This window comes from Engraulis encrasicolus, chromosome 24 (assembly GCF_034702125.1).
Source record: "Engraulis encrasicolus isolate BLACKSEA-1 chromosome 24, IST_EnEncr_1.0, whole genome shotgun sequence".
Lineage (NCBI taxonomy): Eukaryota > Metazoa > Chordata > Actinopteri > Clupeiformes > Engraulidae > Engraulis > Engraulis encrasicolus.
This window is the reverse complement of record NC_085880.1, coordinates 36,075,960-36,089,804: the sequence shown is the minus strand read 5'-3', so window position 1 is coordinate 36,089,804 and position 13,845 is coordinate 36,075,960. Positions and strand designations below refer to the sequence as shown.

Below are 13,845 nucleotides of genomic sequence, written 5' to 3'. Positions count from 1 at the left end.
CAAAATTGTTGGCAGTATCTCTAAAATGGGACCCATTTGGACCATAAGGCTTTATCACAATATAATGAGGTGTAACGAACACCATTTTCAGGCATATTTGACAAAATATGTAGTTACTGCCCTTTGCCTTTGTAGGGCAGAGTAGGCCTATGTCATTGACGACAGAAGTTTTATTCAATATCTCGCAAAGGCCCCAATAAAGTAATTTTCTCATTTGCAGCCAGCATGTTGTGTAAAAGTGTATAAGGACATATGGGTGCCGCTAGGGGGCCCAAAATTCTAATCTTTCATGAGGCCCACCATTTCTGACGGCGCCCCTGAAAGGAGAGGCCAGGAGGTACTAGTTTGAAATAGAGCCTAGATCTACTGCAGATCTACTTAAAAATGGCAGCCATTCGCAGGGGTTGCCACCCCTCTATCGTATTGGCTTAGGGTTGGGTGGTGACCAACGAGGTAAAGTATTTCTTCATGGCTGAGGATGTCCCTTACTCCAATGTGGTGCTGTACCACTCACAAACATATTCACAAGCACATATGAACCCGCAGGCAGAGACACACACACGCACACGCACACGCACACGCACACACACACTGATTGTTTTTTCAAACATATGGGATAAGGGATATGTGAGGAAATGAAGAAGGTTTTTTTTTTTCATTTATTCATTTGTTCTTTTAATTTAATAGACCAGTATTTTTTCTTGTTTTAAAAAAAAGTCACAGTCCACATGTACATTTAGGAAACTCGGGGGGGGAAAACTCATAACCATCGTGCTGGAAAGTTTTTGGTGGAGACCTGGGGCAAGTGAGGCAGAAGTGGATTCTTTTGGTGGTGTTGGTGTTGTTGGCGTGACAAGAGATTTCGGCAGGGGTGCCATTTCAAACGCTCTTCTGGTCGTGCAAGTCCCGTTTCAAACTCTCTTCTGGTCGTGTAAATCCCATTTCAGTCGTTTTGGGTAGGGTGCGCACATCCAAAGTCACTTGTTGCAAGTGCTAGACAAAAGTGTCAGACAGTTGAAGAAGGTAGATCGCTGATGCCTGACGAAGATCCAGGGTGATTGAAACGTTGCTGTTTTCATTTAATAAACTTTATTTTTTGGAGCTTATTCCGCAGTGTGCAGACCTACCTTCTTCAACTAAATCCCATTTATTAAAGTCATTCGTCCTTCTGCTCGTGTAAGTCCTGAACGGCCGAGGTCATGGCGGAGGCATCCTGGCTGCGGTCCGTGCCGTGGGTGCTGCTCCGGTCGATGGACGGCGTTGGCGTGCTGTCTTTGGCCCCGGTGTAGACGTTGGAGTACGTCCCGTCGATGCTCTCGAAGGCATCTGACGTCCACTGAAAACAGGATGCAGACAAAACACAGGATGCAGAAAAAAAACGATCATCGATTAATTGTACGTATATATCCAAACGGTCATTTTACATGTAACTGCACATTCAAATAATCTGTTAATTGTACATTGAATATGTACTGTATGGATGTATTTTGAACATGCAATCGACTTAACATTTGATCAGTTGATTGTATGTTCAAATTGAAAAAGGTGAAATGAATCCAATACGCCATTGTGATCATAAAACACAAAAGGAAATTCAACCTTTTTATGGTTGTCATGTGACGTCAGTGACACCTTCAACACTGAACATTTCAGGAACACTTTATAATAATGTCTGCTTATAAAGAAAGATATTAGACATAAAGACTAAATAACTAACTAATCCCAAGCTCAACCCCTCAATCCCTGCGTTGCTGGCATATGGGATGATATGACAAGTATTGTTTGATATGTACTGTAGGCGATAGTAGATCAGGGGTGTGCAACCTTATTCATTTGAGGGGCCACTTCAAATTCCTCCGAGGGCCATACTATGAACACAAAGCAGGATTTCCCGCTGCAATTTAGGCCTATATTGATGGCAATCACCTTAAAAACAGAGCCTACCATATCTAGGTCCCCCGAATGTAACCTAATTGTAATCTAAATGTAATTTGTAAGATTCCGCAAACGGCCCTCGAGACATAGGTTCCCCACCCCTGTAGATCATGGTATAATTACGTCATTGACGTTTTCAGCACTGCTCTCACCCCAAGCTCGAACCCCCAATCTCCACCTTTATTACAGTATGTGTTTGCCTTGTCTTGCTGTCATGTTATGTGTGGATGGCCAGGTGGCATTCAAATTCCCCCTTTGGGGATAAACCCTTAACCTTTTGTTATAACCTAACCATGAACAAAATTGTAATGACCAAAATCTTAATATGGTACTTAGCCCCTTACTGCAGAGCCTATGTTATAACCTTTCTGTCACCAAAATTGTAATGGCTATGTCTTAACCTGTCACTTAAGGCTCTCGGTACTGTCATAGCAATGTTGTTATGATGTAGTTGAGTATTTTCAGCAACTAGTGAATAGGCCCGCTGGCTACCCCATCTACAGTAAGAGTCTATGACTCTCTGTAATGCCATACCTGTAGCTATGTTGTTTATTATGTAGGTGAGTCTTTTCAGCAATGAGTGAGCAGGCCCGCTGGCAAGCGCAAAGAGGTCACTAAAGTCTCACTCCCTCCCTCCCTCACCTGCAGGCCAGGGGCATAGCAGCAAAGTTTGGGCCCTATGTACAATCAGCTCCAATGGACACCCACAGCCATTCATGAATCGGACTGTGTGTGAGCCCCCTATAAACATGGGGCCCTGATGACTCAGTCACACTCAACCCCCCCCTGAATGACAACCTTCCGTCCCCTGCCTGGCTCGGCTGGTGGAGCGTCCGGGTTGGCCCTTGGTGGCGTTGTTGACGCTGCTGGAGGATTGTGATTCTACAGTGTTGAACAGACCTGTGGTGTTCTATAGAGTGTTGAATGGGCCTATGGGGTTCTATAGAGTGCTGAATAGATCTGTGGTGTAGTCTAGAGTGTTGAACAGACCTGTGGTGTTCTATAGAGTGTTGAACAGGCATGTTGTGTTCTATAGAGTGTTGAACAGACCTGTGCTGTTCTATAGAGTGTTGAACAGACCTGTGGTGTTCTATAGAGTGTTGAACAGACCTGTGGTGTTCTATAGAGTGTTGAACAGACCTGTGCTGTTCTATAGAGTGTTGAACAGACCTGTGGTGTTCTATAGAGTGTTGAACAGACCTGTGGTGTTCTATTGAGTGTTGAACAGGAGTCATCATACTATCATTAGCCTTTAAGAGGGTGGGTTTTTGAACATTCTATAAAAAGAATGCGTTCTATAACCATGCAAGATTCTAAAATTCCAAATTGTATTGAATGACGCCCAGAATTCTACAGAACTTTCACTGCCCGAACATTCCGACGGTACTCTATTAAAGCTTTCAAGTTTTTTTCTGGCATTTTCTTTTTTTCCCCAATAAATAACATAGATGTTTCCATAGTATATACACCCTTGAGTGTCCAAAACAAAGAGGCTACTTAAGTCTCCCTCCCTCACCTGCGTGGCTCGGCTGGTGGAGCGTCCTGATTGGCCCATGGCGGCAATGTTCATGCTGCTGGAGGACTGTGACTCGGTGGTGTTGCCGCCCTCGGCCGCCGACAGCCCCGAGATCACCAGGCCACTGGAGAAGCTGCGCTTGCCAAACAGCAGACTGAGCGTCGAGCTGGACGATGACACCTGGCCCGAGCGATGGTGGTTACCCCCTCCTCCTCCTCCTCCTCCACCACCTCCTCCTCCTCCTCCGGTGATGCCCGCCGCGATGGTGGCTGCAGACTGCAGACCAGCCGTGGAGAGCCGAGGCACCTGAGTACAGTAGAGTGAAGTACAGTGGAGTACATTGGAGTACAGTAGAGTACAGTAGGGTAGAGTAGAACACAGTAGAGTAGAATAGAGTACAGTACAGTGGAGTACATTGGAGTACAGTAGAGTACAGTAGGGTAGAGTAGAGTAGAATACAGTAGAGTAGAGTACATTGGAGTACAGTAGAGCACAGTAGGGTAGAGTAGAGTAGAATAGAACACAGTAGAGTAGAATAGAGTACAGTGGAGTACATTGGAGTACAGTAGGGTACAGTAGGGTAGAGTAGAGTAGAGTAGAGTAAAATAGAGTACAGAGGAGTACAGTACAGAGGAGTACAGTACAGTACAGAGGAGTACAGTACAGAGGAGTACAGTACAGTACAGAGGAGTACAGTAGAGTAGAATAGAACACAGTAGAGTAGAATAGAGTACAGAGGAGTACAGTAGAGTGGAATAGAGTACAGTAGAGTACAGTAAGGTAGATTAGAGTATAGTAGGGTAGGGTACAGTAGAGTAGAGTAGAGCAGAGTAGAGTACTTCTATTAATACCGAAGGAAATCAAGGTGTCTGTCAATTTACATGAACACGAACATGAACATACACAAAACCTTAATACACATTATGGCACATTATACATATAGCACATGCTTGAGTACAATTAGCCATTCAGGGGTTCACACACACGCGGAAGTGTGCGCACAGACACACACACACACATACACACACAAAGACACACAGACACAGACACACACATGCGCGCACGCACATACACACATACACACATACACATGCACACAGACACACACACACAGGCGCGTGCACACACACACACACACACACACACACACACACACGGAAGTGCGTGCACACACACAGACACACAGACGCCACACAAACACACACACACACGCACACGCACACGCACACACACACACACACACACACACACACACACACACACACACACACACACACACACACACATAAACACACACATAAACACAGACACAGACACAGACACGCACACACACACAGACACACACTACTGTACCTGTGAGAAGATGGAGGCCATGGAGGTGTTGAAGGAGAGTTGGCTGTGTGAGAGGCGCTGCACCAGGCTGAGGCCCGAGGCCGTGGAGGCCTGCTGGCTCTGGCTGTCCTGGACGGGGCCGCCCGATTGGCTGGTCGCCGCCGCCGCACGCTGGGCCTGGGGCTGCACCGACCTGCTGCGGTACTCGCGACGACCTGCAGGGGGAGTCAGGTGCACGACACTGAGCTCAGTTGACACATTCCTAAAATGCTGTACTGTTACTGTAAGAAAACTCATTAATACATCTAGGAATACTAATGGACAAAAAATTGACAAGGCTAGATTTTCTATTCTGCAAAAATATTTTGATATCCAAAAGGGAGTCCCTGGGAACCAATGTTGCACATGTTTATGGCAAGGGGGCATAGCTGTCTAAACACTATATGACACATTGACTACTCCTGTCTAATGGAATAAATCACAATCTTTGCATGGGGGTAAACACTGCTGGCATGAACATCAATTAGCGAAAAGGCAAATCATCCCTTAGGGGGCTGTAAAAAAACATCTTAGCTGAGTGTGAAATATATATAGCAACTCTGTACCAAGACAACAAAGCACCTGAGGCTGGTTATGCAATATGGCTGATCGCGACATCTAGTGTTCAATATCCATGGAAAGGACATACGAAATAGAAGAAATATAAGGCCAATTGCAGCCTTGCAAATAGCATAGCATCTCCCCCACAGAGGTGTTTTGTAATTTTGTAGACAGTTGTTTTGCCTTTTAGAGTAACTTTATAAGATATATTGTATAGAGTTGCTATGTTAGAGTGTTGTATTGGAACCCGAGTGTTAGACAGACATGTGGTGTATTCTAGAGTGTTGAACAGACCTATGGTGTTCTGTGGAGTGTTGGACAGAGCTGTGGTGTTCTATAGAGTGTTGAACAGGCCTGTAGTGTTCTATAGAGTGTTGAATAGGTCTGTGGTGTACTCTAGACTGTTGAACAGACCTGTGGTGTTCTATACAGTGTTGAACAAACCGGTGGTGTTCTTTAGAGTGTTGAACAGGCCAGTGGTGTATTCTAGAGTGTTGAACAGGCATGTGGTGTATTCTAGAGTGTTGAACAGACCTGTGGTGTTCTATAGAGTTTTGAACAAACCTGTGGTGTTCTATAGAGTGTTGAACAGACATATGATGTTCTATAGAGTCTTGAACAGACCTGTGGTGTTCTATAGAGTGTTGAACAGACCTGTGGTGTTCTATAGAGTGTTGAACAAACCTCTGGTGTTCTATAGAGTGTTGAACAGACCTGTAATGTTCTATAGAGTGTTGGCCATGCCTGTGGTGTTCTATAGAGTGTTGAACAGACCTGTGGTGTTCTGTAGAGTGTTGAACAGGCCTGTGGTGTATTCTAGAGTGTTGAACAGACTTGTGGTGTTCTATATGGTGATCAACATGTTAAATGCGCCACAAGGGGGAACAACATATTGGATAAGGTATATTCAAATGTCAAGTCAGGCTTCAGAGTGAAACCACTACCACACCTGGGCCAGTCAGACCACCTGTCGCTGCTTGTGTTACATACACCCCCCTCAGGAGAAGCACTCCCATAACCACCAGAACAGTCATAACCTGGCCCGATACTGCCTCTGAACAGCTGCAGGAGTGTTTTGAGTCAACAAATTGGGAAGTCTTTGAACACCCAGACCTGGAACTGCATACCACAGCTGTCCTGGAATATATCAAATTCTGCACAGACAGTGTCACCGTGGAGAAGCAGATCAGGGTTTATCCAAACACCAAGCCATGGATGACCAGAGAGGTACAAAACCTCCTTCAGGAAAGGAACTCTGCCTTCAGGAGTGGTGATGAGGGGATGTACAGCGCGGCCAGGTCTAGCCTCAAGAGGGGAATCAGACAAGCCAAGGCGGCTTACAGGCAGAAAATAGAGGACTGTTTCCAGAGCCACAACTCCAGGCAGGTGTGGCAGGGCATTCAGCACATCACGAACCACAGACCCAGTACCAAGTCAACAGATTCCGAGGACACCTCATTGGCAGAGGAACTTAACATCTTTTTTGCCCGCTTTGAGGTACAGCCACCCGACACTGCCATCCATTACCCATCAGGATACAGCAGTCACTCTCTCGTGCTGGAGGAACAGCAGGTGAGGCGGGTGCTACGGGCAGTGGATCCACGGAAAGCAGCGGGCCCGGATGGTGTCTCTGGACGGGTCCTGAGAGACTGCGCGGCCCAGCTGGCTGGGGTCTTCACTACCATTTTCAACCAGTCCCTGAGCCTGGCTGCTGTGCCCCCCTGCCTGAAGTCCTCCACCATCATCCCGCTCCCCAAAAAGAACACCATCAGTGGACTGAATGACTACCGACCAGTGGCACTCACTCCCATCATTATGAAGTGTTTTGAAAAACTGGTTCGGGCTCACATCACCTCCTGTCTCCCACCTGGGTTTGACCCTCATCAGTTTGCCTACCGGGCCGGCAGGTCCACAGATGACGCCATCATAACAGCCCTTCATGCTGCTCTGTCCCATCTAGAGCAGCAGGGGAGCTATGCCAGGCTGCTCTTTGTGGATTTTAGCTCGGCATTCAACACTATCCTCCCCAACAGACTGGTGACCAAGTTATTGGACCTGGGGCTGTCACACTCCATCTGTCGGTGGATACTGGACTTTCTGACAGGCCGCTCCCAGAGGGTAAGAGCTGACTCCCACCTGTCCTCAGCCATAAACACCAGCACAGGCTCCCCCCAAGGTTGTGTGCTAAGCCCACTCCTGTACACCCTATACACTTACGATTGCACCCCCTCTCACTCCAGCAATAGTATCATCAAGTTTGCTGATGACACCACCATCGTAGGTCTCATCTCCAAGGGAGACGAAACTGCATACAGGGAAGAGGTGCAGCGTCTATCGGTCTGGTGCAAGGAGAACAACCTGTTCCTAAACATCACAAAAACAAAGGAGTTGATAGTGGACTACAGGAGGACAAAGGCTAACATTCAACAGCTGGTCATCGATGGGGCCTGTGTGGAGAGGGTCTCTGATTTCCGCTTCCTGGGCGTGCATCTGAGGGACGACCTTACTTGGAACACCAACACCACTGCCACCATCAAGAAGGCACAACAGAGACTGTACTTCCTTAGGGTCTTACGGGCTAACCATCTACCCCAAAGTCTACTGGTGGCCTTCTACCGGAGCTCCATAGAGAGCATCCTAACATACTGTTTATGTGTGTGGTATTCCAGCTGCACAGCAGCGGACAGAAGAGCTCTTCAGAGAGTGGTCAGCACAGCTCAGAAGATCACCAGCTGTCCCCTGCCCTCTTTAGAGGAGTTTTTCTCCTGTCGCTGTCTAAAGAAAGCCAAGCAAATCATCAGAGACCCCTACCATACTGGACATAAACTGTTTGAGCTGCTGCCATCAGGCAGGCGTTACAGGGCTCTGGGTACAAAAACAAACAGGCTAAAAGACAGTTTTTATCCAAAAGCAATCTACACACTAAATTTTGCACAGCGGACTTTTTAAAATCTTAATTATTTTTATACAGTATATATATAGGTTCTTTGTTGATTTTTAAGCACCGTGAGCATCTGCACTTTACCAATTTCGTTGTACCTGTACAATGACAATAAAGTTTCATTCATTCATTCATTCTTTAGAGTGTTGAACAGGCCAGTGGTGTATTCTAGAGTGTTGAACAGAAGTGTGGTGTTCTATTGAGTGTTGAACAAACCTCTGGCGTTCTATAGAATGTTGAACAGGCCTGTGGTGTTCTATAGAGTGTTGAACAGGCCTGTGGTGTATTCTAGAGTGTTGAACAGACCTGTGGTGTTCTATAGAGTGTTGAACAAACCTGTGGTGTTCTATAGAGTGTTGAACAGACCTGTGGTGTTCTATAGAGTGTTGAACGAACCTGTGGTGTTCTATAGAGTGTTGAACAGACCTGTAATGTTCAATAGAGTGTTGACCAGGCTTGTGGTGTTCTATAGAGTGTTGGCCATGCCTGTGGTGTTCTATAGAGTGTTGAACAGACCTGTGGTGTTCTGTAGAGCAGTGTTTCCCAACCTTTTTTGTGTCATGTACCCCCTAAGCCTTTTTGTTGCGTCATGAGTACCCCCTAACTCATGTTTCACATGACTTTTTCTATTGCAGCATGACTATGCTCCATGCATTTGTTAAAATTACACTTTTCCAAGTACCCCCTGCAGTGTGCTCGCGTACCCCTTGTGGTACACGTACCCCTGGTTGGGAACCACTGCTGTAGAGTGTTGGACAGGCCTGTGGTGCATTCTAGAGTGGTGACCAGACCTGTGGTGTTGTATAGAGTGTTGAACAGGCCTGTGGTGTATTCTATAATGTTGAACAGACCTGTGGCGTGCTGTCGGTTGGCCTGTGAGCTGCGTGGGCGAGACTGGTAAGCGCTGAGACTCTGCGACGTGATGGAGTTGTGGTTCTGGCTGAGCGAAGAGCCGGCACAGTCTACGTCCTCCATGTTCACCCCACTGTTACAGCTCGTCAAGTTGTCCTTGCGCACCCTGGAGTCAAGATTCAAGATTCAATCAATTTATTGCCAAGTCAGCAAAGCTGATAGGAATCTGTTTTGGCACCCTCCCAGCATCAAACACATTCAGTAATTGAAAAAAACACAAAAGCAAAGCTGAAAGGATAAAACACACACATATATGATGCCTAGAGGGAGACATGGGCTATAGGCTTAACCCATTGATGCTGGATGCTGCATATACGTAACATTGACCTAGGTGCCTTGAGCAACATAGACACAGCAGGCTCTTGAGATTTGAGATTTTTAGCAGGTTTTAGCTTTTAAATGTAACTTATTTCATGTTTTTTCTGTGCTTCAGAGGATGAGATATTTAGATTTTTATAGGCAGAGGGCACCTTTTCCCACAAAGGGCATTTTTTCAGGTGCTTTAGGCTAAACAGCAGCAGACCCTTTCAAACACTCTACAACAGCACAAAAAGGGACAAAAGTTCTGTCTAAAAATCCTCGTCACGTGGCTTGGACTGATTCCCAGACTACAAGGCAGCAAAATTTACACCTCTTGGGCAGGGGGTAGGAAATCTACTGCTGTGGTGCTGAAACAGCAAATCTACCCTCTCTACTATAGCGGAGCCCAAACCAATTCCCCGAGACGCTCCTCAGATACCGCTGTCCATTTTTATGAGCAGTTTTATGTTTTCCAGTCCGTCGTTCCTCTCTAGGCCTACTCACTGTTCTCCCTCTCCGACATCCATTTGTACATTTTGTTCTTAGTCAGATCTCGCACCACACGTCCAATCTCTTTTAGCCGGGTGCAGGCTGAAAATGTAGCGTTCATGTAGAGTAAGGAAGAAATGCACACTGATGAGCTCCCTTTTAACCCACTGACGCCTAAGAAACCTGCAAAAGAGGGAGCTGAATGCCTGAGCCCTTTTTAAGAAAAGCTGCCCTCAGCCTATAAAAACCTAAATATCTCAGCTTCTGAAGCACATAAAAATATGCACTAAGTTGCATTTAAATGCTAAGACCCCCATCTTTCATTAGAATGTGTTCATTTATCTCAAACAAACAGAGATTTTTAATAAAGTTGCCTCAAATCTCATGAGCCAGAATGTATTCGTAATGGAGCTCCAGGCGCCAGGGCCAATGTGGCGCAACGCAACATCAGGCATCAATGGGTTAATCCATTAATCCATTTCCATGATATTTCCAGCTTTCTCAGGCCACCACGGCCCTCCCATGGTCTACTAGTCTGAAGAAAAGGCTGTGGTGGCCCGAAACGTCACGGACATAAAAATGGATTAAAAGGGAACAGCACATTGGTGTGCGGTTCTGACTTACTCTACATTTTGTATGTTCTCACACTCTTCTCCACCCACAATTACTGAGAAACAATTACTGTCTTAGTGTCCTATATTGTATCTATAGAATGCACTCATAACAAAGACATGCATCTACAGTATATTCACACTACACACAGAGAGAGTAGAGAGAGAGAGAGGTTCCATTGGCCCATTGTTTCCGGGTTCTATTATTGCAAGGGGGAGGGGGGGAGGGATCCCCCTTTAGGCAGACCTAAGGACTGTTCTATTCAATGCTAGGAGTATTATGACACGCCCATTTAGGCAGACCGGAACCTGGTCACGTTAGGTGCCCATAGCAACCTATTACATTGGCATATCTCTATACTAAAAGAATCTCTGCTACACACGTGCCGTATGCTTAGATATACAGTACAGTACTGTCAAAAGGTTTCAGGCAGGAGTGAATGTTACGTTTTGTTGTTAGGTAGGTACTGCATTTTGCTGACTGATGAAAGTAAATTAAGACTTTCTAAAACCCACGGTTTTCATAATTTTTCATACCTGGCTGAAGCTTTTGCAATGCACAGAAACAGCCCCAAATGAACATCCTTATTCAGAACACACACACACTCACACACACACTGACACACACACACACACACGCACGCGCGCACACATACACTCACACACACGCGCACATACGCGCACATACATGCACGCACACGCACACACACACACACACACACACACACACACACACACACACACACACACACACACACACAAACACACACACCTCTCTCTGTCTCTCACTTGCAACCCACCGTAGCCACTTGGTGCAGAGCCAGCCGCGTACGGTGTCGATGCTGATGGGTCCGCCCCAGATGGCGCGCAGCTGCTTGTGCGTGCCCATGTAGGAGGTGGTCAGGGGCGAGACGTACATGGGGTAGCCCAGCGGCTGGTCGCAGGAGGAGTTGATCATGTTGCGCAGCGCCTGCTTGGAGTTCTGGATGCTGCCGCGTTCCGGGTTCCGGTTCCGCAGGAAGACCAGCTCCTGCTGCTGGCCCGCCCACAGCCCCCGCACACACTCCTTGTTGATCTGGCAACCCACACACACACACACACACACACACACACACACACACACACACACACACACACACACACACACACACACACACACACACACACACACACACACACACACACACACACACACACACACACACACTCCTTGTTGATCTGACAACCAACGGTAATGAATATAAAATTAATGAACAGGACTGCTGCTCAAATACTTAAATTCTCTCTCTCTCACGCACACGCACACACACACACACACCCACACACAGAGCCCCCCCCCCCCCCCCCCCCCCCCCCCCCCCCCCCACACACACACACACACAGGGAGCTCTACCCTAATGACTTAAGTACTTTTAGAGCATACACACACACACACACACACACACACACACACACACACACACACACACACACACACACAGACAACCCCCCCCCCCCACACACACACACCCAGGGAGACGTACCTTGATGACCCTGAAGCTGAGGTGGCGTTTGTAGAGTATGATGATCTTGTACAACACACACACACAGACAACCCCCCCCCCCACACACACACACCCAGGGAGTCCCACCTTGATGACCTTGAAGCTGAGGTGCCGCTTGTACAGCATGATGATCTTGTACTCATCGGTGCCGTCGTCCACCATGTGGCGCAGCGTGAGCAGCGTGTTGCGGCTGGACAGTACCGCCTTGCGCCAGGCGGGGTCGCTCTCGTGGCAGATGACCAGGCTGCTGCGGTAGCCGGTGATGGCCTCGTACAGGATGGACGGCTCCTCCGTCTCCTCCAGGCACGTGAAGTGGTCCTGCAAGAAGGTCATAGTATTGTAGTACTATGGTAGTTAACTTTTCGATGTCTAAGGATGGAAGGCTACTACGTCTCCTCCAGGCACTTGAAGTGGTCCTGCAAGCAAGCAAGGGGGAGCGTAACCCGTTAAGACACAGCAGTACCAAAGAAAGTGGAGGAATAAAGAGGCTGCGAAACCCGCCCACCCAATGCAAAAGTGTGTGCTCAAGTTGGGTCTCCTAAGAGGGCGTTGTCCCCTCCTTCTTCTTCTATTTTTGAGGTGTTTGCACAAGACGTGCGCTACCGCCATCTACAGCGCTAAGGGGGCTCAATTTATTCTCAACCTCAGGACTCCGAAGGTCTCCTAACCGAAGGTCTCCTAAAGGGGCGTTCACCCGACAGAAAGTGGATACCAGAAATGAACTGAAATGACTTATCTCTGTCTATAAGATCTCTGGCAGTACTGTGTATAGCTCAAACAATTGTGTGTGTCTTGTTGGGCAGCTGCTGGGCTGGTGTCGGCGGTGCACAGCATCACAAGAAGTTACTCTATGGTTTCTGCCTTGGAGCGCTGAAGGTGAGCTATACAGTATTTAACCCATTTCAACACAATGTGATACATTTGTTGTCATTGAATCGAATCACATCGTATCGATTTGTGGGACATTCTTAAGTATCGAAAATAATGGAACCGCTGGCCCCTGCCCAATGCCCTAAGCTCCATAACACAATAGAAGTGGAAAAGTAATTGGAAAAAAATCACATCGAATCGTATTGCATCATATCGTGGGGCAGTCTTAAGTATCGGAAATAATTGAATCGCATCGCATCCAATAATAACACATTGATATTGAATCGTATAGTCATGGGAGGCTGTGATTTGCACCCCTAAAAGGCCCTGTGTTAAGTCATATTATTGTAGTACTATGGTAGTTAACTTTTCAATGTCTAAGGATGGAAGGCTACTACGTCTCCAGGCAGGTGAAGTGGTCCTGTAAGCAAGCCAGGAGCTAACAGCTAACAGTTAACATTGAGTCCTATGAGACCAGTTAGCCGCGAGCTGGTCTCATAGGACTCAATGTTAACTGCTAGCATGGAGGTAAAATTTGCACTGCCATAGCCAGAGAACGGTTGAAAGTACAGGAGAACGGTAAAACCCTATTATTTAACTCAAGGGGAGGTGTAAAATAAGCTTATTTCCAAAAATGGGACAGTATCACTTTAAGTCTGGTTGTCTTCAGTGTTGGGCAAGTTACTTTGAAAAAGTAACTAGTTACTAGTAACTGAGTTACTTTCTGAGTTACTCCGGTATCAAAGTAACTAGTTACCAGTAAAAGTAACTATTGCGTTACTCGCCCCCCCGACC

General features: G+C 46.9%; 1 protein-coding gene across 1 annotated transcript in view; it reads right to left on the bottom strand.

Moving 5' to 3' along the window:
* Positions 1-672: 672 nt before the first annotated feature.
* Positions 673-13,845, bottom strand: part of pcnx2 (pecanex 2) — a 62,449-nt gene continuing 49,276 nt past the window's right edge. The window contains exons 31-37 of the mRNA XM_063191279.1: positions 12,268-12,498; positions 11,437-11,711; positions 9,176-9,342; positions 4,805-4,998; positions 3,736-3,757; positions 3,452-3,672; positions 673-1,336 (exon numbers count right to left, since the gene is read on the bottom strand). Of these exons, the coding sequence (XP_063047349.1) occupies positions 1,157-1,336; positions 3,452-3,672; positions 3,736-3,757; positions 4,805-4,998; positions 9,176-9,342; positions 11,437-11,711; positions 12,268-12,498 (1,290 nt within the window). The 3' untranslated portion in view covers positions 673-1,156. The remainder of the gene's footprint in view (positions 1,337-3,451; positions 3,673-3,735; positions 3,758-4,804; positions 4,999-9,175; positions 9,343-11,436; positions 11,712-12,267; positions 12,499-13,845) is intronic.